Source organism: Chinchilla lanigera, unplaced genomic scaffold, assembly GCF_000276665.1.
Source record: "Chinchilla lanigera isolate Chin_1 unplaced genomic scaffold, ChiLan1.0 scaffold00028, whole genome shotgun sequence".
Classification (NCBI taxonomy): domain Eukaryota; kingdom Metazoa; phylum Chordata; class Mammalia; order Rodentia; family Chinchillidae; genus Chinchilla; species Chinchilla lanigera.
This window is the reverse complement of record NW_004955429.1, coordinates 7,056,135-7,081,659: the sequence shown is the minus strand read 5'-3', so window position 1 is coordinate 7,081,659 and position 25,525 is coordinate 7,056,135. Positions and strand designations below refer to the sequence as shown.

The 25,525-nt window shown below is 37.9% G+C and overlaps 1 protein-coding gene across 5 annotated transcripts in view; it reads left to right on the top strand.

Moving 5' to 3' along the window:
- Mllt10 (myeloid/lymphoid or mixed-lineage leukemia; translocated to, 10) overlaps positions 1–25,525 on the top strand; it is a gene marked incomplete at its 5' end in the record, with an annotated part of 164,656 nt that overhangs the window by 82,329 nt on the left and 56,802 nt on the right. For all 5 annotated transcript variants that reach the window (XM_013515402.1, XM_013515401.1, XM_013515400.1 and 2 more), the window contains 2 exon segments: positions 16,773–17,028; positions 20,643–21,212. In XM_013515402.1, the coding sequence (XP_013370856.1) occupies positions 16,773–17,028; positions 20,643–21,212 (826 nt within the window).

The following is a 25,525-nucleotide window of genomic DNA, read 5'->3' as shown; positions in this document are numbered from 1 at the left end:
CCCCCCCCCTTTTTTTTTTGAGACAGGGTCTCACTACACAATTCAGGCCGACCTTGAACTCACTTTGTAGCCCAGGCTGGTCTCGAAGTTGCATATAGTCTCGAGGTGCATCCATTTTCCTACAAATGACTCAACTTTATCCTTTATAGCACAGTAATACTCCATTGTATATAAATACCACATTTTCTTTATCCTTTTATCTGTTGATGGACTTATGGGCTCTTTCCAAGATTTAGCTATTAATTGTGCTGATACAAATAAACATAGGTGTGCATATATCACTGTGGCATGTTGCTTTTAACTTTTTTGGGAAGATACCTAAAACAGACACAGCTGGGTCAAATGGTGGAGCCTCTAATTTTAGTTTTTTGAGGAATCTCCAGACTGATTTCCACCATGGCTGCACCAGTCTACACTCCCACCAATAGTGGAGAACAGTTCCTGTTTCCCCACAGCTTTGCCTGCATTTGCTACTGGTTGATTTCTTGATGATAGCCATTCTCTCTGGAGTGAGATGTTATCTCAGTGTTTTAGTTTGCATTTCTCAAATGACCAGTGATGTTGAACATTTTGTCATATATAGTTGCTGTTTGTACTTCTTCTGAGAAGTGTCTATATTCATTTCAGATGCCTGGTTTTGAATTGGGTCTTTAAATTTTTTTTTTTTTTTTTAAAGTTCTTTATATAGCCTAGTTCTTAGTTTTTTTTCCTCAGCAGTGGCTGGTAAAAGTTTTTTCCCATCTGTGGTGGTTTTTACACTCATTGGTGGCTTCTTTTGATGTGATCCCAGTTTTTGATTCCTTGTAATAATTCCTACGTGATGAAGGTTTTATTCGCGCTGTTTTTGTCTACACTTACATCTTTGAAAGTTTTACCTGTTCTGTCTTCAGCAGATTGTTTCTGTTTTTATATTTAGATGTTTGATCCATTTTTATTTTAGTTAGGTTGACAGTGAGAGATATGGGTCTAGGTTCAGTCTTTGGCATGTGGAAAGCCAATCAGTCCATTAGATTGATTGCTAAGTATTTAATTTTTCTTGATACTATTGTGAAAGGTGCTATTTCCCTGACTTCTGTGTGAGTGTGTTGCTTGTGTAAAGAATGCTATTGATTTTTGAGATTTGACTTTGTATCCTGTTATGTTTCCAAATTTGGTTATTAATTCTAGGAGTCTTTTGGTGGAGTTTTTGGAATCTTACATGTAGAGTATCATGTTATCATCAGATAATAATAATTTAAATTCTTCCTTTGCTATCCATATTCCTGTTCTTTCTTTCTCTTATCTAATTGCTCCAGCTAATATTTCCAGAACTATATTGAACAGATGTGGTGATAATGGGCATTCTTGTCTTGTTCTTGATTTTAGAGTGAAAAGTTTTTTTAACCATTTAGTATGCTGTTGGCTGTTGTATTATCCTGTGACTTTTATTAGATGAGGTAAAGACCTTCTCTGTTCCCATTTTCTGTAGGATTTTTATCATGACTGGGTGTTGGGCTTTGTCAAATGCTTTTTCTTCGTTTATTGAGAAGATCATGTGGCTTTTGGTTCATCAAGGAAATTGACCGGTAGTTGTCTTTTTTGATTTGATCCTTCCCTTGCTTCCTGGAATGATATTGGGAGTATTCTTTCTCTTTGAATTTCACTAAAGAGTTTGAGGAGTAGTGGCATCAGATCTTTTTAATGTAGAAATCAGCATTGAATCTGTCAGGACTTGGGCAGGCTTTGTTTTGTTGGTAGTTTTTTTTTTTTTTATTCTTTAATTACATTAACTAATGTGGATTATTTAGATTTTTTTTACACCTCCTTGGTTCATTGATAATTCATATGTATCTAAGAATCTGTTTCTTCTGAGTTTTTCATCTTATTAGAGTCCAAGTTCTCAAAGGTAGGTACTGATGGTCTTGTAGATTTCTGTAGGGTCCATTGTGGCTTTGTACTTTTCATTCCTAATTGTCTGGGTTTGGGTCCTTTTCTTTCCTTGTTTTGACAAGGTTGGTTAAGGGTTTTTCTATTTAGTCTTTCAAAGAACCAATTCTTCGATTCATTGATTTTTTTTTTTTTTTTTTCTTTTCTTTTCTTTTTTTAAAGATAGGGTCTTGCTATGTAGCCCTGGCTATCCTAGAATTTGTAGTGATCCTCCTGCCTCAGCCTCCCAGGTGCTGGGATTACAGGTGTGTGCCTCCATGTCCAGATGTGGGTTTTTTTTTTGAGGCAAGATTTTCCAGTGTAGTTCATGCTGTTGTTGAACTCACTGTGGTAGCCCAGGCTGGTCTCAGACTCATGGCTATCCTCCTGCCTCATCCTCCTGAGTGCTGGGATTACAGGAATGTGCGACTGTGCCTAGCTGATTGTATTTTTTTCTTAATTCCATTAATTTCTCCTCTGATATTTGTAATTTCTTCCTCACATGAGCTTTTTTTTTGAACAGGATAATTTATTGGGAAAAGGAATGGAGAGTAGGAATACTCCTGAGAGACAGGAGGGGTCCTGAATGGATTGACCTTATGTGAGGTTTGAGTTTAACTTGCCTTTTTTTGGTGCCGGGAGTCAAACTCAGGGCCTCATGATTGTCAGGCAGACACTGTGGCACTGAGCTATATCCCTGGCCCTTTGCCCTTCTTTTTCTGGAACCTTGAAGTTCAACATTACCTTATTTATTTGAGCTTGCTCAGTTTTTTTGATGTGGGAATTCAGCACTGTAAATTTCCCTCATAGGACTGCTTTCACTGGGTCCCTTAAGTTCCCATATGTTGAATGGGTATGATTTTTTAACTGTAGAAACTAATTTATTTTTAAATTTTATCTGGGACCCATTGGTTGTTCAGGAGGGTATTGTTTAATTTGCATTGTTTGTGTATTTTTTTTTCACCCTTTTTAATTGCATCGCAGTATGGGCTAATAATATGCAGGGAATAATTTCATTTTCTTTGCATTTACTTAAGAAGCATGTTCTTTTTTGGCAGCGGGGGTGGGAGGGGGGCTACCTGGAATTGAACTGAAGACCTCACACTTGCCAGGCAGGCACTGCGCTACTAAGCTAAATCCCTGGTCTCCAAAAGCATGTTCTGTAAGGTAGTCTGTGGTCTATTTTGGAGAAAGTCCCATGTGCTGCTGAGAAGATTGTGTATTCTGTTGTTGAGTGGAACACTCTGTAGATAGTACTAAGTGCATTTGTTCAGAGGTTTGATTCAGCTCTGATATTTCTTTGTTGAATTGTGTGTGTGTGTGTGTGTGTGTGTGTGTGTGTGTGTGTATTTGATCTATTTGTGGTAGAAGGGTATTGCAGTCCCCATTACAATTGTATTATGCTTCTGATTTTTCATATCCCTTAGTGTTTGTTTTATATAGTTGCATTTGCTGGTATTTGGTGCATATATATTTATGATTGTTATTGTTTACTGTTGGGTTATTTTCTTAATGAAAATGTAGTGACCTTCTTTGTCTCTCTGGATCAGTTTTGGCTTGAAATCCAAATTCCTGCATTTTGGGGGGTTCTTGTTGCATGGAGTATTGGTTTCCATCCTCCGCCTTTTAGTCTGTGAACTTCTTTAAGAGTTAAATGTGTTTCTGGTAGGCAGCATATTGTTGGATCTTGTTTCTTGATCCATTCTGCTCTTGTATATTTTCTTTTTTTTTGATTGGTGAATTAAGACCATTCACATTGATGGCTATAACTGATAGTTACTGACTTATACTTTTCATTATATTATTTTCCTGTTGTTGGTTCCCTTTGTTTCTTCTTTTTTTTATTTACAGTGATTTCTTTCCTTGACATTGGATTCATCCTGTTGGGATTCTTGGAATTGTTGTCTTTATTACCTTTTTCTAGACTATCCTTCAGAACTTTTTGGAGTACTGGTTTGGTGGTCATGAATTTATTCAGGTTCTGTTTATTGTGGAAATACAGTGGTACCTTCGTTCTTGAACTTAATTTATTTCACAATTCTGGAAAAGATGGCTACATTCATTTTTGTGTGGGAAAGATGGCTGCAGTTGTGTGTGTCACCTGATGCGGATTTTGCAAACAAAAACAAACTTTTTCTAAATGCTTCTGTTTGTGAATCAAATTGTTCATGAACAAGTGTTTGTGTGCCAGGTGTGGTGGCACATCCCTGTAATCCCAGCACTTGGGAGGCTGAGGCAGGAGGATCCTTGTGAGTTCAAGGCTAGTCTGGGCTACAAAGTGAGCTCAAGGGCAGCCTGAACTGCATGGTGAGATGCTGTCTCCAGAAAAAAAAGGACACCCCCCCCCCGCCCAAAAAAACGCAAAAAAACAAAAATGTGAACCAAGGTACCATTGTATCTTATTTCTCCATCAATTTTGAAAAATAACTTCATGGGATATATGATTCTGGATTGGAGGCTCTTTTCCTGTAGGGCTTGAAGTACTTCACTCTAACCTCTTCTTGGCTTAAGGGTTTGTGTTGAGAAGTATGCTTTGATTATGATGGATTTTTCTTTATAGGTGATTTTTTTTTTCTAATAGCTTTTAATCATCCATTCTTTTGAATTTTTGTAATCTTGAGTTATATTCATATGCCTTGGTGTAGTTTTTTCTTGATCATAGATATTTGGGGTTCTGTATGCCTCACTTAACTCTCTAATTCTTTTTTCACACTTTGAACATTTTCTGCCATTACTTTTGTGAGTTTTTATGTCCTTTGTGCTATCTTCTGAGATTTCACTGATTCCATTTAATCTTACATGATTTTCTTTGCATCATAGAGCAGCTGTCTGATTGATTTTTCATGATCCCTTGCTATTTGTTATTTTAAAGAAATCTTTCTTTTTGGACTTCCTTTTTGAGTCAAGATTTCATTATGTAGTTCAGGTTGGCCTTGAACTCACTTTGTAGTACAGCCTGGCCTCTAACTCCTGGTGATCCTCCTGACTCAACCTCACAAGTGCTGGGATTACAGGTGTGCATCATGATGCCCAACCTCAGAAACCTTTTATCACCAAATGCAACTCTTGTCTTCTAGACATGATATTCCATCTTCACATTGGTTGATTCTGTGTCATATACTCTAAGCAGAATTTTTAATCTCCTGAATATCTTTTTGAATCTGTTTTATGGCATCTGGTTCTTTCCTATGTTCAGCATTCATGGTTTTCCTGTCTTTTCTAAACTCCTGTATTTTTTAATCCATACTTACGCTAGTTTCACTAGCCACTTCCTTCATTATGGTCATCATCTTGTTAATTATCTGTATTAATTCTTTCTGTTTTTGTTTTCTCAAGAGTGTTACCTGTTTTGTTACTTCGGGTAACACCATTTAGAAAGTGCAGCTGGATGGGTTTTGGTGACTTCCACCTCAGTGGCCCTTGCATTTGCCTTGGGCAAGTTGGGTATGTTGGGTTGTATCTTGCTTCCATGTTGTCTCATTTTCTTTTTTGTGTATTGATTTGTTTGTTTTCTGCATTGAAGTTTGTATATATCTTATAGTAGGTAGCTTATTACTGGTATTGAGACCTCTGAAGAAAATGACTACTTTTCAGAGGTGTCTGCTAGGTATAGCTGGCTTTTGGTCTTTAAGTCTGTCCTAGGATCCTGCCTTTGCTATTCATTAGGGATGAAAGGTTGCAGCCTGTTTGGCCTAACACCCAGTTCTTTGGTGCTGGGCTGTAGTATTGTTTATAACTCCCTCTCCCCAGTCTTGGTATAAGCATTTGTTTTAGTTATTTTTCTCTTGCTGCTGAGAGAAAATACCCAATGTCCAAAATTAAAGAGGGAAAGTTTTATTTAGAGATAAGCTCACAGTTTGTGGAGGTTTTAGTTCATATTTGGCTGACTCCGTGGTAGAGTGGCACATGGCAGAGGGCTACAGTTCATGGCTGCGGGGAAAACAGCAAAAGCAACAAGAGCAAAAAGGGAGGAGCAGAGATAGAAGACTCTTTCCCTCCTGTATATTGTATGCAGGCTGCGCCCCAGGGTGGGTGTAGCACTCACACCCATAATCTTAGCATTGGACCATGAATCAATTACAGAACTCTAGAAGCCTACCTCATGACTGCATGAGGCTTTGTGGGGATATCCAGACACAAACTATAACATTCCACCTCTGGCCCTGCAAAGACTAAGTACATTTCTTTATGCAAAAGACATTTAGTCCATCTCTTAAGAGTTGCCGAAGTCCTAACAGTTTCAACATTACTGAGAAGTCCCAAGTTTCCTCCGAGATGTAAGGCAAATTCTTAGCTGTGAGCTTCTGTACAAATGAAAGGAAAGTTAAACACTTCCAACATTCAGTGGCACAAGATAGACATTTCCATCCCCAAAGGTACAAATAGGGATACAAAGCATTGGGACCAAAGCAAGTCCAAAATCAAGCAGGCAAACATCAAGTCCTATAGTTCCATGTGGAACATCTGAAGCAATCTGTGGTAAGTTGTGAGCTTCAAAGGGCTTCTGTGGCTCTGCCCCTAGTGCACTGTCAGTGCTTGTAGCTCCCATGGCTTCTCTCTTAGGCCTGCTTTGCTCCCCGCTTGCAACTTTCCTTATATTGTCCACGTTCCTGGCTTTTCCAACATTGTGGGGTCTCCACTGCACCTTTGGCTTCTCATTCAAGGCTTTACACAACTGTCCTCTTGGGCATATTGCCTGGTCTCCCAGGCCTTCTGAAATTGGGGTAGAAGCAGGCTTAACTCCACAACTCTTGCATTCTGCATGTTCCTCAAACCAGTGTGACTTGGATGCTGCCAAGATCTGCTGCCAGCTGGAGTAGTAGCCAGGCTTTTTTTTCTCTCTTGGCTGTAGGGTCAAGTGCCTGGATCACTGAGCACTCTGAATCCAATTCTGAGGATCAGATTCTGTGCTGCCGCCATTCTGGAACATGGGCTCTAAGGCTTTCTCCTCAAAGCAAAGTCTTTCACTTTTGCAGTTTTGAGGCTGCAAAAGGTAGAGACTTGCTCCTTCTTGTGCTGCCCTCAGGCTGTCTTTTATGTTCTCCTGTTCCTTCTCAGCAGTTGAGATCTCCATAGCTCTATCTTTGAAGTCCACAGCTTTACTAGAGCTTCTTTTCTGGCCAAACTCACAGCATTTTAAATCATCTTGCTGGCCTCTGCTCTTGATTCCGACATAAATGTAAAGCCCCTGACAATAGCCGTGCCACTGCCTCAACATTAGACTGCCTCAAAATTTATTTTACAAGGTTAGTCCACCACCCTTAATCTCAGTCTCAGGCAAAGTCCCTAGACATGAGCAAAATGGAGACAAACTTTTTGACAAGCCATAACATGCATTGTCTGGAGTTGAACAGCCAGTGTAGTCCTCCTTCCTAGCAGAAACCTTCTGAGCCTGGTTTTTACTGGCAGGATTTCTATCAGCCATCTGGTCTTCTAGGCTCTGATCAAAGTCTCTCATACAGAACAGCCTGAGGTGTTTGTTCTTGCTCTACTCTTTCAGGCGAAATCTCTGAACTGTCCCGAACTCTTCGCAGAAGCCATTCCCAAAGGCTGTTGTATCACATGGTCAGGTATAGTCACAGCAACAGCTCCACTTCTCTCATACCAAATTCTGTATTGGCTACTTTTCTCTCATTGCTGGGACACAATACCTGATACCTCTGATTGAGGGAGGAAAGGTTTATTTAGCTTACAGTTTGTGGAGGTTTCAGTCCATATTTGGCTGGCTGCGAGGCAGAGTGGCTCATGGCAGAGGACAACAGTTCATGTGTGTGTGTGTGTGTGGCAGAGAACAACATTTTGTATGTGTATGTGTGTGTGTGTGTGTGTGTGTGTGTGAGAGAGAGAGAGAGAGAGAGAGAGAGAGAGAGAGAGAGAGAGATACAGCACAAGCAACAAGAGCAAATGGAGGAGCAGAGAGCAAGCCTCTTTCCCCTCCTTAAACTGTATGCAGGCTACCCACCCTAGGGTAGGTGTAGCACTCACACTCATAATCCCAGTGTTGGACCATGAATCAATCACAAACTGTAGAAGCGTGCCTCATGACTAGTTGAGGCTTTGGGGGGGACATCCAGACACAAACTATAACAATATACAAGGAATATTAGTTGATCACAGCAAGAATGTCACCTTGGATAAAGTAGGACAATTAGCAGTAATACCATCAAACACAGATCAGTGAATGACAGCCTGGTGACCAGTGATTTTCCACTTTTAACCCTGGGTTTTGTTATAATTATATAACAAAACCTAAGACAAGTTAGAAAATTATATACAGTAAATATGCAACCAATAGAAGAGTTTTACCCTAAAGGGAGAAGAGGAAAAAAATAGAGAAATGAAAGAAGAAAAACAGACTTAAAGCAAGTCTGAAATACAAAGGAAGATTGCCCAAACCTTGGGAAACTGGTGGAGAAGACAGGAAGGAAGGAAAGAAGGAGAAAACAGAACAAAAACCTAAAAACAGTGTTCGCACTTGCAAAAGGAAAGCAGAAATAAAAACCAAACCCAAACAAAAATTTTGAAAAGGACCAATAGAAAAGAAAAAGGAGTGGGAAAGACATATTTATATTTCTCCGTGATTTCAAAACTGTGGTTTTCTTCTTGGGTCTACAATTTTCTGGTCTATAATTTTGTGGTGGTGTCCAACTCAAGGTTGCTCTTGCTAGTAGGCAAGAGAGACAGTCAAATCCCAGCTCTGTGCTGGATAATTTCGGCATCCTGGCAGTAGGATTGGGGTGATGTGCTTGTTTGGGACCTTCAGATCCACAGAAATTAAAGCTGAACCTGGACTCTGGTCATCACGGTGGGGCTTGAGTCATTTAGCTTATAACACTGGTTGTCCCTTGCTGACCTGAGTATAGCTCCCTAACATGGACATCTTCTGTGTGGATGTCTCTCACCCAGTCACTGTGGGAGTTAATACTCAGCCCTGAAAGGTAACGAACCCGTGGTTGCTGTGATTCCCAGGTTCACTTGGCCCCTCCCTAAAGTGGCACCTGACCAGGCACCCTTTCTCAGGGATATGGCACATGCTTGGACCAGAGTCACTCACCAGCTGCTGTAGTGCATGGCATCCTCTGCTCTGCCCCACTGGTGCATTTCTTCCTGGAGCTACCCATTTTCATTATGTCTCTGAAGATTCAGTCCTCCTTTGTCTCCCTCAGAGCCAGGAGCCAGGAGCCAGGGAGAAAGTGCAGATTGCCCTTCTTTTTTGTGTATTGTGGTCTGACTTGACTCTTCACTTTCTCTGTGGGCTCCAATTTTCCCTTCAAATCTTTGCTGGTTTTGAAGATCCACCTCCCTGTTCCTTTTCCCCCTAAGCTGTTGTTTTCCAGTGCCTGGATTCTGAACCTTTGAGAGGCTGATTTGTAACTTTTACTGCTCCCCAATCTTCTTCGAAGTTTCTTACTGATTTCATTGTGATCCAAGATAAACACATTGTATGATTTCTGTTCTTATAAATTTGTTAAGATCTGTTTTATGGCCCACAATGTAGACTGTCTTGCTGAATGTTGCACATGTGCTTGAAAGAATGTGTCAACTGCTGTTGGATAGTTGTTCCCCCCCCCCCCCCAGTGTTGGGGATGGAATTTAGGGCCTTGCACATAGTAGCAAAGTGCTTTACCACTAGCTACATTCCCTGTAACATAAAGTTGTTGATGGATATTAGTTATGTCCAATGTAATTTACAAGGGGTGATCAAAATGCAAGAGGGTGCTGAGTGTTTAAATTTAAAAAGATTTATTACAATGAAGATTTAATTGCCATTGATCCCCTTCAAAACAGTGCCCCTTATTTCAGACACACTTACTCCATGGATCTTACCACTTTCTGAAGCATTTATAGAAATCTCCTTTAATGAATGTCTTTGCCAGATGTGACAAAAAAAATACAATGGTTGCTGCTGCCATGTGCCATGCAGTGGAATGGCAAGTTTATAGAAGCATGAGAGTGTGTTCTTGTCTACCTTTATTCACTGGATCTGGCAACTGTGCAACCTCTGGCTCTTCCCCAAAGTCAAAATGAGCATGAAAGGCAAGTATTTTTAATCAGTTCAGGACTTGTAGGAACCCACAATAGCACAAGATATTGATGAAAAGATTTCAGAACTGCTTTAGAAAGTGGAAAGGATGATGGGATAAGTGTTTGTTTTGTTTTTTGGTGCTGGGGATTGAACCCAGGGCCTCACACTTACTAGCTTTGCTTATTTGTGTCATTTTCGACTTTGGTCTTTAAATGAGTCTGTATTCCAAGACCATGACCTTCATAAGTCCTTTTCAGCTTTAACCCCTTTTTTAGGTGAGGCAAGATGGCTGGAGAAGGTGAGTGCTGGTGTATGTTTTCCTTCCCCTGGCATGTTAGGCTCTTGTTAACTAGTCTTAGGACTGGCCTGTTGAACAGAATGCTTTGGACACCATTGAAGGATTCTTTGCCCTTGTTCAAAGTGCTGGGGATCTTTCCCTGAGATTCACAGTGAGAACCCGCTAGAGCTTCACAAGTACATTCACAGATGTGAGGGCCCCACTTAGCCTAGGTCCCACTGAGTTTTTCCTCCCAGATTTAGTCTACACCGAGCCTGTAGCATCATCAGTTACAGCTTTTGTTTCTTTCCACGGTCCTGGTTCCTCTGGAGGTTTCTGTTGGTAGCTTTCTGGTCAGATAAGTTGTCTATCCCTGTCTTTGTATTAATCTGTCCAATTTTTGGGTAGGTGTTTATTCTGTGACCTCCTTAAGAAGAGTAGGTGATTTTTGTTTGCTTAGATTTTTACTTGTTTTAGGATAGAGTGAAGACAATAGTCTAGCTCCTTGCCTAGAAACTGGAACTCCTGATGTAGGCTTTAAAAAAAAAGCTACTTTCTTTTGTTTCTTTTTTGGATTTTTAAATTTTATTTTTCATCCTTTCAGTGGTATACACTTTTCTTTCCATACTGGTTTACAAATTTCCATATGTTGAATTTTGGACTTTAGTTTTTTTAAAAAAGAAACTTTTTCTTTTGATTTCTTCTTTGATCCATAGGTTACTTAGAAGTGTGTTCTTTAGTTTTGAGATATTAGAGGATTTTTTTTCTGTGTATTTTATTTTTAGTTTAATAATGTTTAGATGATATCCTGCAAAATTTTCCTGCAAAAGTCAAGTTCATTTATATCACATCCCCTAACCCCCTAACTTATTTTTTGAGGCAGGGTTTCACTTACGTGTTTCAGGTTGGCCTCAAACTGAAGGCAGTCCTTCTGATTTAGTCTCCGAAGTGCTGGGATTAGAGGGATGTACCACCGTACATACCTGCCTCAATTTATGTCCTTACTCTTTTTTTTTTTCTTTTTTACCTCTTTCCCCAATTATTGTGAGAGATGGGCATGGACATCGTCCTTATATTAACCTCCCTCCTGTATGATTTTTTGCTTTATTATGTTAAAGATCTTTTATTACATACAGAAACCTTTCGGATTTTTTGAGACAGGTTCTCACTTATGGTTATGCATGCAGTGCCACACTTGGCTAGGTACAGAAACATTAATGATTTTCATATCTTTTTGATGACTATTCCACTTTGTTCTGTTAATATTCTTCGTTTTGAAATGTGTTTTGATATTAACATAGTAAATGTAGCTTTCTTTTGATTTACTTAGCTTGATATTTCTTTTCCCATACTTCTATTAATCTCTGCATTTTTTTTTTTTTTTTGGTTTTTCTCCGGTACCGGGAACCGAACTCACGACCTTGCGCTTGCCAGGCAGGCGCTTTTGCCGCTGAGCTAAATCCCCAGCCCCAATCTCTGCATTTTTATATTATAAATTGGTTTCTTTAGAACTATCTATAATGAAGTGTATTAATACTTTGTTGTAATTTTTTTCTTTTAATCAGGGTGTTAGAGAATTTGAATATAATGTGATATTTACAGTGTATACATATTATATATATTCACATATTATGTATATTTTGTGGTACTGGGAGTTGAACCCAGGATCTTTGCACTGAGCTTTATCCTCAGCCTTTTAAACTGTTTTTAATTTAAAGTTTTTTTCCTAAATGTATTTTGAGATGTGGTCTTGTGAAATTCTTTTTTTTTTTTTTGGTTTTTGTCGGGTACCAGGAACCGAACTCACGACCTTGCGCTTGCCAGGCAGGCGCTTTGCCGCCGAGCTAAATCCCCAGCCCCAGTCTTGTGAAATTCTAAATTGCCAGGCTGGGCTCAAATTTACAGTCCTCCTGCTTCCCAATGTGCTCAGATTATAGGCATGCACCACCACGTCCAGTTGTATGGTTGTATTTTAATCTGACATTTGTTAATCCTTTTTTGTTCATCATTTCTCTTGTATGTTTCTTTGTCTCTGCTTCTGTTCTGGATTGAATATTTTCTTTGATTAGCAATAATTTCTTGTACTGTTGTATTGGTTGCTTTAGAGTTTACAGTACACTGTAATGTATTTAATTTAGCAGGGTCTATCTTTAAGCAGTGTTATACCAGTTTACAGGTAGTATAAGAATCTTGTAACATCCATTCCTCCCCTCTGACTGTTGTGCTGTTTTTTTACTTTACAAAATTGTAGGTACGTTAAGAGCCTATGATTCATGTTCTTATTTTTGCTCTAAATTGTCATTTTGAGACAGGGTCTCACTGTGCAGTTCAGGCTGGTCTTGAGCTCACTTTGTAGCCCAGCCTGATTTCCAATTTGCAACAATCCTTCTGCCTCAGCTTCCCGAGTGCTGGGATTACAGGTGTGCGCCACCACGCCCGGCAAAGCTGTTACTTCTGCAAAAGCTTTTTTTTTTTGTATTTATTTTTAGAAAGTATTTTAACTGGGCATGGAATTCTAATTGGTTGACAGTTTCTTTTAGTACTCTTCTGTTTTTAGATTGCATTATTTTCAGAGAGACATTCTCTTCTATCCTTATGCTTGTGTTTTAGCACATAAGACATTCTTTAAAAAATACATTCTTTTACAAATTTTTTCAAATTTTCTGCTTACCATTGGGTTTTAATGATTAGCAATTTGATAATACATTGCATTGAGATGTTTTTTGTGATTGGAGTTAGTTGAAATTCTCAGATGTGTAGACTCACTGCTTTCCTCACATTTCTAGTTTTCCTACTATTATTTCTTCAGTTGTCCCCTCCCATTTTCCTTTGGGTTTTCCAGTAACACATAAGTTACGATGCTTAACATTTCCCCATAGCTCACTGTTCCCTCTTTGTTTAAAGGGTCTTCACTCTTGGAGTGAGTCACAATGGATAGTTTCTGTGCTATATTCTTAGGGTTGACCTAACGAGACATTTGTGGCTTTTATGAGACACTTGAATAGTACGGTATGTAACTTTATTTTAAAATGTTAACCAGCATATTATATTTACTTGTGATTGAAGACACAGCCTTGGCTTTGTTCTTTCCTCTGCCTCCTACTTATTGACGCATATGACAGAACCTTGTGGAATAATTCGAGCTAATCACACCTTTAAAAAAATCTTAACTGCTATTTCTTTGGTTACCCATTATAGAATCATTTAATTCTAAGTGTAATTTAAAATTTTTGATTGGGCCTGGTGGTGCAGTCCTGTAATTCCAGCACTCGGGAGGCTGAGGCAGGAGGATCATTGCGAGTTTGAGGCCAGCCTGGGCTACAACGTGAATTCAAGGACAGCCTGAAGTTCATAGCGAAACACTGTCTCAAAAAGACAAAAATTAGAATTAGAAGTTAGAAAATTTTTTGGTTTGCAATTAGTGTTATTGTACAGGTTATTAGTGTTGCATCTTACCAGAGGGTTGATTTGTAGTTAGCCGTGAACAAAAATAATACACATTCTAAATTACTAAGTTGCCTGTAAATTGTAATATAGGCCAAAGTATTTATATGTTAATTTAGAGAATCAAATACTTGCTTTTATCTCTATTAGAAAAGAATAAAAAGATTATATTTTCTTCAGTTGAGTACTTGTGTTGTCAGCTTTCCACCAGTGTGACAAAATACCTGTGGTAATCAGTCCATGTGGAAAGATTTATTTTGACTTTGAGGTTTTAGTCCATAGTCTCTTGGTTCTCTTGTGGCACTTTATTACATCATGGCAGGTGCAAGTGGTAGAGGATGTCTATTCACTTCATGGTGTCCAGCTAGCAAAAAGAGAATGGAAAGAGGGATGGGGATCCAATGCAGTATCCCCTTCAGGGTGTACCCCTCACTGACCTAATTTCTTTCTGCTTTACTTCTTTAATGGTTGTACCACTTCCCAGTAGTGGCACATACCGGCAAAGAAGCCTTGAATCCATGGGCCTATCCAGAGTACAACAAGCACCAGTGGAAGGAGTTTCCACTTAATGGTCAAAATTGTATGAAAGACAGGTCTTTTTATACATTATGATCACTGTTGAATGAGGTATTTGTGCTACGAGAAGCATATAGGATGAGAACCTGAGAAAACAGTTTCATACATTTAGTCTTGATTTTACTCTTGTATCTTTTCCACTCGCTTTGTTGTCTTTGTTACCCTTTCTCCTCCTGGAATTCGAATTGTTTATTGTAGGGTACCCTAATACTGTATTTTTTCAGCAGCACAGTATTGAACCCGCCTCCCTCCCCTCCATGTTAAAATTAACTTTCAAGCCACAAGGCCTTGTTTAAGGTCACTGTAAGGCCAGAGTCTCTGAATTAAACCTGTGTAGCATTGGAAGGATGGTTTATTATATTTTTTTTGACTGTTAACATGTTAAGCTAAAATTGTACCATATTAAGCCTCTCATATCTTCACAAACTTCAAAAGTATGTAAGATGTTCAGTTATGGTTTTATTTAACGTGATCTTTGTCACTAGTTTTGCTCATTTCATTTATTGCTTTCTTTGTAATTCTTTTTCTTCCGAATATTGAACTCTGTGTAACCCAAGCTGGCCTTGAACTTGAGGCAGTCCTCCTGCCTCAGGCTGCTGAGTGCTAGGATTATAGACTTGCGCTGTTACACCCAGTCTCTAAATATCTTGTTTTTATTGGCTTTATGGACAGATTTATACTTGAAGGTAGAAGTAAGGACATTTTGTTAGATAAGTGGAAAAATGGACCAACCCTGATTGAGATTGTTCTGTGGGAGGCAACAGTGTCCTGTACTTTTTCATTCACAGTACTTCACCAGCTTTCTCTTGATTTTTTTTTTTTGGGGGGGTGCTACTTGAATAAGGTACAAGAGTGAAGAACACCACTGTGTTTTCTTAGATGACTTTTAAAACTTCATTAGGTCATACAAGAATCATATGTGAGAGGATTGGAGACCCTCAGGATCAACTGCAGTAATTGGAAAAAAAAATGTAAACATGAGGTGGGGGTAGGTTCCAAATTGATCTGCCCAGCATGGAAACGTTGATGTTTCTAAAGTAAGCCATGAAGTTTCACCAGCTTTATGTGATGGGTTTGTTAACTGGGATTTTTGTTTCCTGCTAAACTGATTTTGAAAACTGTGTTTTTGCTTGTGGATTGCAGTTCATTGGAATAGTGACTAGTTTGTTTTTGTGAGGTAATGTTCCTTGTATTTGAGGAAGAAAATCTATAATTGGCAGAAAACTAGTAGAAGTTGAGGTAGCAACAGGAAAAAATGAGCAGAAAAGTACCAGTAGAGAAGACTTGGTTTTCAAGACATTGGCTATCTTCTCATTTTTCCTTCAAACATTAATTTTGCTAAAAATGCCAGCACTCTTGAAAGTCGATTTTATTGTTACTATCTTTATTTTTCAGACTTACATGCTTGTTGATATTGAGTGATGGCTATATGTGAGAGATTCACATTTGTTTATTTTCAGATATTTTCATTTTTACAGCAGAGATTACTGATGGATGCATTACAAAAATATTTATTCAACAAACTTAATGCCAGTTGTGTTCAAGGCACTCAATGAACCTAAATGCTGTAGTTATCCCAGATACTGGAGTAACTTGAACAGCAGTATCAAGTCTTTGCCCCTGTGGACCTTATAAGCCTTATATTTGTAGGCATGTTGATTAATTTATACCTCTTGTGAGACACTTTCATACTCTTTTTATTTGCTATTATTTAGCTAGATCTTGCATTTAAAATGATTACTAAAAACTAGAAACTAGCTTTTTAAATAGGTCTTCATCTTGCTTTTTTCCTCTGGCATATCTCAATCAACAGGGGTGATTGTGAATCAACTTTAGGGGTAGTAATAAACATCTTGACTGCCATGTGTAACCTTTCTTCCAGCTAATACTTGGAAGAAGTGATTTGTCTTTCAAAGACTTTAAATCGCTTTTTTTTGAGAAGGAGTTTCCACTTGAATTCTTTAGAAAATCTTGCCCCTATGCAAGGGCCTTGTAATCTAATGGATATGGTTTGTCAGTAGACTTGTAGCACCCTAAGATTTCTCTAAATTTCTGTCTTCCTGTTTTGAACACTAAAGTTTATCATAATTTTGTGTCTAGGAAGTAGTATGTTCTTGTTGAAAATGATTTTGCTTGAGAAATGAGTACCTTCAGAGTTACTGTGGTTCACTTATTGCATTTGACTAATAGATATTTTATTACCTTCTGAACCTCCAACCAGCCATACTGTAAATTAGTTATACTGCCTTTGAAAAAGTAGTAGTAGGAGTAGGGATGTATGTAGCTCAGTGGTAGAACACATGCTTAGCATGCAGGAAGCTCTGGGTTGGACCCTAGGACTACAAAAGAGAAAAAAGGTAGTTGTAGGAGAGTTAAAATAACTATTTTTACATGATTTTCTTTAATAGAATGATTTATTTGTAAAAGTGAAAGTTTATTTACGAGTTCAGTAATTATTAAGAATGTGCAATTCATTACTTTCTGTGGCCAAACATAATCAGTTTTTTTCCCCCCTTTAAATCCTCGTTTGAATCAAAATGCTAGACTTACACAAGCACTAGCAACAGCTCTATATCTGGATCATTGAAGCGCTTGGAAGACACTACGGCAAGATTTACAAATGCAAATTTCCAGGAAGTCTCTGCACACACCTCCGGTGGAAAAGATGTTTCAGAACCTAGAGGGTCAGAGAGCAAAGGGAAGAAGTCTTCAGCTCACAGCTCAGGTCAGAGGGGAAGGAAGCCTGGTGGTGGAAGAAACCCAGGAGTGACTGTGTCAGCAGCTAGTCCCTTTCCACAAGGTATTAATTGTGGGATTTTAGTTAAAATACTTGATTTGATAATGGTCAATTGTAATTGTGTAAACAAATTTTTAAACCTTTAATTAATTAATTAATTAATGGATCATTCTAGATTATTACATAATTAGCTGATGTAGTAAGGTTACTTCCAAGACTAGTATTTTCTGTTGAATCATTTCTGGAATTTTTCTTTTTTGTTAATGATTTATGCTTCCAAAGTTACACTATAATTTTAAATAGCTTTGGGTTAAAGGTTAAGTTTGGGGAGAAGCTAGGCATGGTCGAGCATGCCCCCTATAATCTTAGCACCTGGGAAGCTGAGGCAGGAGAAGTTCGAGGCCAATCTGGGCTACATCCTGAGTTGCCATCCTGACCACATAGTGAGACCTTGTCTTCCTTTAAAAAAGGAAGGAAAGGAAAGGTTGTGGAGAAAAACAAAAGCAGAATTTTCTTTTTGCTTCATAGGATATTGATTTTTATGTGTTGTTTTTATTTGTTTTTCCTAATTAAACATTGAAACATGTAAGGTATATATTTTTAGTAGGTGAAAAAAACCTAGCAATCTTTAGAGACTCTAGGTCTCAGTAAGTAATAATTGTTAGACAATAGTGCCTTTATTATAAAGCCCCAAGTTGGAAATAGAATTTCATCCAGCCTTTATATGTGATCAGTGTGCTGTATTTATAGGATGCTGAGTTAAATTTGAATTTCAGATAATTATATTTTAGTGTTAAGTGTGTTTCAAATACTATTCGTTGTTAAACTGAAATTTAGAATTAACTGGGCATACCCTATTGTGTAAGGCAACCCTGTTTTATGGAGAATAGATATCTTGGCTAAATTTTAGATTACAGATGGTATGTGGTTGCTTTGTGTGACTTTTAATATGAGCATAAATATTGTGAGGCACAGAAATGCTGAAATTGTTTTAGGAAAATACGCTAGTACAATACATGAAAATGTCTATTTATGCTCTGTTTCCCTAGGAGTAAATGAGGAAAGAGAAGTTTTTCTCTTTGCCTCCATTGAGTCTTCTGCTAATAATAAATTTTATTCAAGAATCTACCAGGGTATCATTTGACTATGTAGAATGCTAAGTCTGCTGACCTCTCATTTAAAAGTGCAGCCATATTTTATATATGTAATTTTGGGCTTGAGGATTTTTAGCTCCTAGGGGTATGTGTGTGTTTGTGTGTGTGTGTGTGTGTGTGTGTGTGCCCCTTTATAAACAGAAAATTAGATATGTGCAAAAGAAACAAAATGCCAGATTTCCTAAAATGTATATTGTTATTTTTACACAACTTTATAAAACAGTGAAACTTTAACTAGCATTGACTGTACCTTAATTTGTGTTTTGCTGGTGGTATTAATAGAATTTAGTCAATATTTCTGTAATTAAGGCCTTATTATTCACTGTTAAGTTACATTTGTAAGCTTTTAAACTGTGAAGTACTAATCCATTTGGGAAAGCAGTCTTCCATGTTTTGGAACTTTACAATATTGAGAATCTTTTTAGCCTCTGTTCAGACATGATGGAAAGTGTGCTGTATTTGCATATCTAAAATAATCTATAAAAGTTTTAAACATTTAAATTTAAAGAGAAAGTATTTAAGAGAATTGGTTGTGTTTTTCTCATAGCTAGTAGTGTATGATTTTTAGAAAAGACAGTTAAATTACTGCACATATTAACTATATTAAAGTATTAGCTGTACAAAAGTAAGCTTTTCACAGTAAGTATAAAAACAGAAAAATGTAGCCAGCACACACCTGTAGTCCCAGCACTTGGGAGGCTGAGGCAGGAGGATTGCTGTGAGTTTGAGGTTAGCCTGGACTACATACTGAGACTCTGTCTCCAAACCCCCAGCCACCACCTTCACCCCCAAAGCAAACCAACAGGAAAGTATAAAGATATGGTGACAGATCAGAATGGACAATAAGAACTTACTTATATCTACTATTTGATTGGCAGAGTGCAGTTACCTCAAATGACTGATGCAGTGTAAATGCCTTTTTTTTTTTTTTCCCGTCCTGAGAGGGCACATTTTCATTTTTATTTCATTAAGGTTAGGTGCTGGGCAGAATGGGGGCCACTGGGTCATTTGTACCTCCAGCAGGATGGAGGGAGAGGGATGCATGGGACCCCAGATCTGGGAGTGGGAACCCTCAGAGGGTAGAGGGTGCAGGGGGACCTGAGAAGCCAGCCACCAAGGGGGAGGAGAGACCAGAGCTTGGAGGGTGTGGCTTGAAGCTCCCAGGAGATGTAAATGCCTTCTTATGGTGTTTGTTTTTTAGGTGGATGCCTGAAAATGCCTAGTTAAGCACAAATAACTTAAAAAACTAATATAACAGATGTACTTTTGAAAGAGTTAAATTTTAGAATTATGAGTATTTTTTAGAAATAAGCTGTTTCAGAAGAGGTTAAAACTTAAAAATCAGGCTGGGTGTGGTAGCACATGTTTGTATTGCGTGCAACTCTAGAACTTGGGAGGCTGATGCAGGAGGATCACCATAAATTCGAAGCCAGCTTGGGCTACACAGTGAGTCCAAGGCCAGCCTGAACTACATAGCGAGACCCTGTCTGGAAACAAAAGAAAACAAAACAAAACAAACCTTAAAAATCAAACTTTGAGAAGGCAATTGTAAATAAAATTTTTTGTATATGAGGGAAAATCGTTGCAAATATCTAGGTGGATTTATGTAATGTTATTTATGAAAATAATCTGCAATAAAATTTAACGCTTGGTTTACAGTTGATTACCTTTCCATTCTAGTAAAATAATTTTATTTTCAACTTTTGTTTCCAAAACACTTTAGTTAAAATACAGTACAGTTTTATGAAACTTAATAGATGTATGGCTATAGCTGAACCTGTACACCTGTTAACTTTATTTGGCAAGCGCTGGAAGGGCTTCACAAAGTATCAACCTGGGGTTCTTTTCGTGATGGTGTAGTGGGGCTGCTGCTGTTCCTTGATATGAGTGAGGGAAAAGAAGCATTTCTGACAGAGGTTCATGAGAGCTTCCGTCTCCCTGAAAGTAGTGGGGGATTTTAAAGTGGTTCATGCAGCTCCCTGGAAAGCAGCTGCGTGGAGTCATCATTTTGTCTTGTCCCACCGACTCACAAAAAGCACTGATCTGTCTTTAAAAGTAAGAGTTAGAACTCACAGCAGCCTGGGAGATGTGGCTTGGTTCTTACTGCACATTGGGAACATTTGTCAGCATATTTTAGTATTTGATGAAGCACATTCCCAACGCATGGCAAGTCCCCTTGCAGTCCTGTGAGGTCTTCTTGCATGGCCATTGAAAGGAGACTGCTGCCCCAAGTCTTTCCTCAAGCACACACAGGGTGTTTGGGGGACTGAGAAATGCTATGGTAAAAGATAGATTCTTAGAAGCACATCTTGTATATTAGTATTTGATAAATAATAGCTTGCAATTCAAGAGGAAGTATTTAATACTACCTATAAAATGATAAGCATATAAAAACAATTTTAGGATGAACTTTGATTTCAGTAGTAACGGTTTTCAAATGTAGCTTTTTTTTTTTTTTTGATGAATTTATCATATCCACTGCTCATGGGAACTCTTTTCTTTTGTTTTTCTTTTTAACTACAGGCAGTTTTTCAGGAACTCCAGGTAGTGTAAAATCATCTTCTGGAAGTTCAGTTCAGTCTCCCCAGGATTTCTTGAGCTTTACAGACTCTGATCTGCGCAGTGACAGTTATACTCATTCCCAGCAGTCGTCATCAACCAAAGATGTACATAAAGGAGAATCTGGAAACCAGGAAGGGGGGGTAAATAGTTTTAGTTCCTTAATTGGTCACCCTGCGACCTCAGCTGTTATTTCACAGCCTAAAAGCTTTGAAAATTCACCTGGAGATTTGAGTAGTTCCAGCCTTTCTACAGCAGGATATAAACGGGCTCAAACTTCAGGTATAGAAGAAGAAACTGTAAAGGAAAAGAAAAGAAAAGGAAATAAACAAAGTAAGCATGGGCCTGGTAGACCCAAAGGAAACAAAAGTCAAGAGAATGTTTCTCATCTCTCAGTTTCTTCTGCTTCACCAACGTCATCAGTAGCGTCAGCTGCAGGAAGTGTTGCAAGCTCCAGTCTTCAGAAATCTCCCACTTTGCTCAGGAATGGAAGTTTACAGAGTCTTAGTGTTGGCTCCTCTCCAGTTGGTTCAGGTAGGGATTTACCCATTGTTGTTCTCTCTCAATCCTGCTCTGACCCCATTCCTCTGTGCTGGAGAAAGTTCTGTGCAGCTGTTAGATAATACATCGATTTACTAAGTGACAGCATGACATTTCACTTCTTCATTTGTTTAAAAAAAAAAACTAAATCTTTTTGACGTCTAAATGTTCAGCATGGGCTAGGGAGGGAGGGATAACTCAGCGGCACAGCACTTGCCTGGCAAGCACAAGGTCCTGAGCTTGATTCCGTGTCCAAAAAACAAAAAACTGTGGCACTAATCTGATGTTGCTTCAACTAAAATGTAGATTAAACAGTGCATTAGACATTCATTACTTATAAAACACCTAGGACTCATGTCTGTTTTGGTTTTTTTGTATACCCATATGATATTTTTAAAAGTATCCCGTATGGAGAATTCCCATATAAAATGTGAATATTTTTGGGACAGTTTCTGGTTGGTTTGTTTTTAGCTCCTTTTCTCTATAAACTTCATTTTTAGTCTGTACTTTCTAAATACTCTCTCAAATTCTTTTAGTTACTCTGGAACATTTTTTCAGTGATGTGACTTCATAAAATTTAATAATCACATTTTATGGGCTATCTGAAATGATTTAATTTTGGTTTTCAAGTATGTTTAGTGATTTTACCATTATTTTTATTATAGTATAAGAAGGTTTGTAAATGTTGTTAGTGTCACAGTTGGCATGCTTTTGTATCTGCAGTTTGTTATGAATATTTTTAATTTTACAGAATCACTAGAAATGCGTGCTTTTGGGCAGACTGGTAATAGTTTTAATCTTAACAGAAATGTCAGCATTTCTTTTAAATTTCATCTTGATTATTAAGTAAATGGTTCCTAATGCATAGTGCTTGTAAACTTCACCTTCTTCTGATTTTAGATTTCTGATTGTTGAAATAGTGAGATTTTAGCTAAGATAAACTCTTACTGACTATATCAGTTCTATTATTTGGTGGGAGAGAGGTAGGAAATGGTATAGAAAAAAGAAATACCGTTTAGTGAAGATTGTCCATTATATTTTGTATTATATATTTTACAAATAGACTTGAATTTTTTAGTGGTGCACATATATATGTGTGTGTATATATATGTATATATAAACATATATCTGTTTACTATAACTTTAGTAAACAAATATAAGACTAAACATTCCAAGGGGGAAAGGAGTATATACCATATATAAAGGTTAGATGTGAGAAATAGCATCTATTAGGTGTTCAGTTCGGTTAAGTGATTTATGTTTATTATCTCAGCTAACAAGTACAGTATTATATAAAGTACTTTTGATGCCTGTATTTTATAGCTGATAAGATGGAAGCTTTGAGAGATAAGTAAGTTGCCCAGGATCACATAGCCCAGAATTCTTGGTTTCTTATAGAAAGTTTTGGTATGAGGAAAGTTTTGGTGGACTTACTTGCCCTACCTTTGTTTTCTCCTTTCAGGAATAAGTGGAAACTGTAGAAAGATTGTTTCATTAGTAGCTTTGTGGGTGGTTCTAGAGCAGGATGTTTCACTCTGGGCATTATGGACATTTTGGTTAGACAGATTCTTTGTGTGCCGTGCTGCCTTGGGCCTTGTACAATGCTTACCAAAATTTCAGGCCCTTACCCATTAGATACCACCAGCACTCCATTCCATCTCAATCAAAAAGGGGATCCAAACATTGCTAAAAGTCTCCAGGGGCCCAGCATTGCCTCTGATTGAGAACCACTGTTTTATAGGTGAGGAAAAAAAGATTACAGTGTGATTTAAATATATTGCACACTGAATAGACATTTTTAGTTACATGTCTCCTTGGAGACCAAAAGCATTTGGTATTAAGTCCAAAGGTGTCACAAAAACTAAGTGTAAAAGATTTACTCAGAAAAAATTTGGGTTCATATTTTTTTAGCAAGAAGCATGGTAACCACAGAAGTACCTTACTGAGAAAATTAAGCCTAAATCTGTTTTTTTTTTTTTTGAAAGACGTGGTCTCTCTGTGTAGTTTAGGCTGGCCTTGAACTCACCACAGAGCCCAGGCTGGCCTCGGACTTGCAGTGATCCTGTTGCCTCATCCTCTTTTGAGTGCTAGGATTGTTTGTTTGTTTGTTTTCCAGTACAGGGAATCGAACTCACGACCTTGCACTTGCCAGGCAGGCGCTGTGCTGCTGAGCTAAATCCCCAGCCCCTGAGTGCTAGGATTGATAGGCGTGCACCACCATGCCTGGTTTATAAATCTGCTTTTATGGAGAGAGATCAGTGAGATCCTTAGGTTTTGAAGCATAGTCTGAAAATTCCTGAGTTTCAGAAGTTCAGTTTAAATGTTTATTTGAAACACACTCTCAAATTAATGGAATTAAAATACTGGTTTACATGGCCTGAAAAGATTTTACTTCCAGATACAGATTTGGGGGAGATTTTAGGTATAAGAAGTAGTGTTCCGTATGGGATGTTTACTCTTAGAGGGCAGTTTTTATGGCACATTGGTATTTGGAATAATTGGGTTTGTATTTCTTTTACCTTATTTGTAGATAAATGTTAAAGGGAAAATTCTCATGGATATTAGTGAGTTAAATTTAACTTATCAGTAAGTTTATTTCAGAAATGGTGTTAGGAATCACTCTAAAGATTGTAGTTTCTGAAATACGGAATTAGACTACTCTCTCAGCTGTTAAGAGCTAATATATTAATTTTATGCATTTTAATAAAAGTTTTATGAGTAGCTCTTTTTCTTACCAATAAACTTAGTAGTAAAAAGTTCCCTTATCTTGGCAAAATGTCATGGGTATATTGGAATCAAGCTTCCTAACCTAACTGCTGTGTGTCACACGCTGTGGTAAGCACTGATAAAACTTCTAGGACTCACTATTTAGAACAAGACTCTGAGGGAAAATGGCACATTGCTAAGTGGTGGTGGATGCATTTCCCCTGAGTTGAGAGTGATTGAGTTATGAAATTCAAGACATTTGCTGATGAGCATCTAAAAGTACACTAATCTTACTTTAATCAGAGGGAATCTGTGAGCAAATTGAACCAGTAATTTTAAGTTTCCACAGTTATATTTTCTTCTGATATGGAAGCATTAATTTTCCCATTAGACTAATTTTAAATTGGGAAATTGCTTAGTGACTGCAAAAGTGTGAAACTCCTAAAGTAGGAAGGATAACATGTACACTGTTGTAGTACATCAAGAATTTTGTTATGATGCTCTTTTTGAAAGATTGATTTGCTTTAATGCCAGTTCGATAATTAAGAAGTGGTGAAGCTGACCTTCTACAGCATGTTACTTGTATGGTGTTGAATGTCATATCAAATGTATACTGCTTTCGTGAGGGTAGGGTTCTGTTTGTTCACCACTGCAGACATGGAGGCTACCTATCTCTTCTAAAAATGAATACTATCATTAAGTACTGAGTGTACATCATGTAGGTACCCTGTGTTACTTATGTACTCACCGTGCAAGTGTGTATACTTAGGCCGCAAGCAAAATTATTCCATTTTTAAAGCTTCTGATGTAACATTACAGTTCAGGTGAGGATGAGAAGTAGTATTAAGTTCAAAAGGACTTTGGAGACATGAGTTCTACTTTGTAGTAAGCAATAAAAGAAATTCAATAATATTTCTAGGAAAAGAAGTAAATGTGTATTTGGGGGATAAGCCTAATTGGAATAAGTCATGCTTCTGGCATAGTTGGAGGTCATAGTAATTAAATGTGGTAGGGCAGGTTCATGGAGAGTTGAATGCTCTTGGAGGAAATCACACTAATACTGTAATGGTCTTTCTCCTACAATAAGCATATGCGATTTAATTTTGGTAATTTACCCAGTTAAAGAATTTTTTAATGGAAAAAAAAAAAATGGCTCTTTTATCTTAATGGTATATATGTTTGAGTGCAGTTAAACCAGCCCCCGCTTTCTTAACTGTAGTCACCTGCCAAAACTCTAAGCTACTTCTGACATGTTTCAGAGGTAGTTGTAATTGAGCACTTGGGAGGCTGAAGCAGGAGGACTCTTGAGTTTGAGGCCAGCCTGAGCTATGTAGTGAGGCCTGGTTGCAACAAAACAAAACAAAACAAATCATATTGAGGCAGGGTTTCATGAAATTCCTCAGGAATTTCCATTCCTGAGGAATGGAATTTCAATAAATTCCATTTATTTTTGGTGGGACTAGGGATTGAATTTAGCATCTTTACATTGACCTATATCCTCAACTCACTTTATTTGGAGACAGGATATCACTGAGTTGCTCAGGCTAAGTTGTTTGGGATCGTTCTGTCTCTCAGCCTTCCAGGGTGCTGGGATTCCAGGC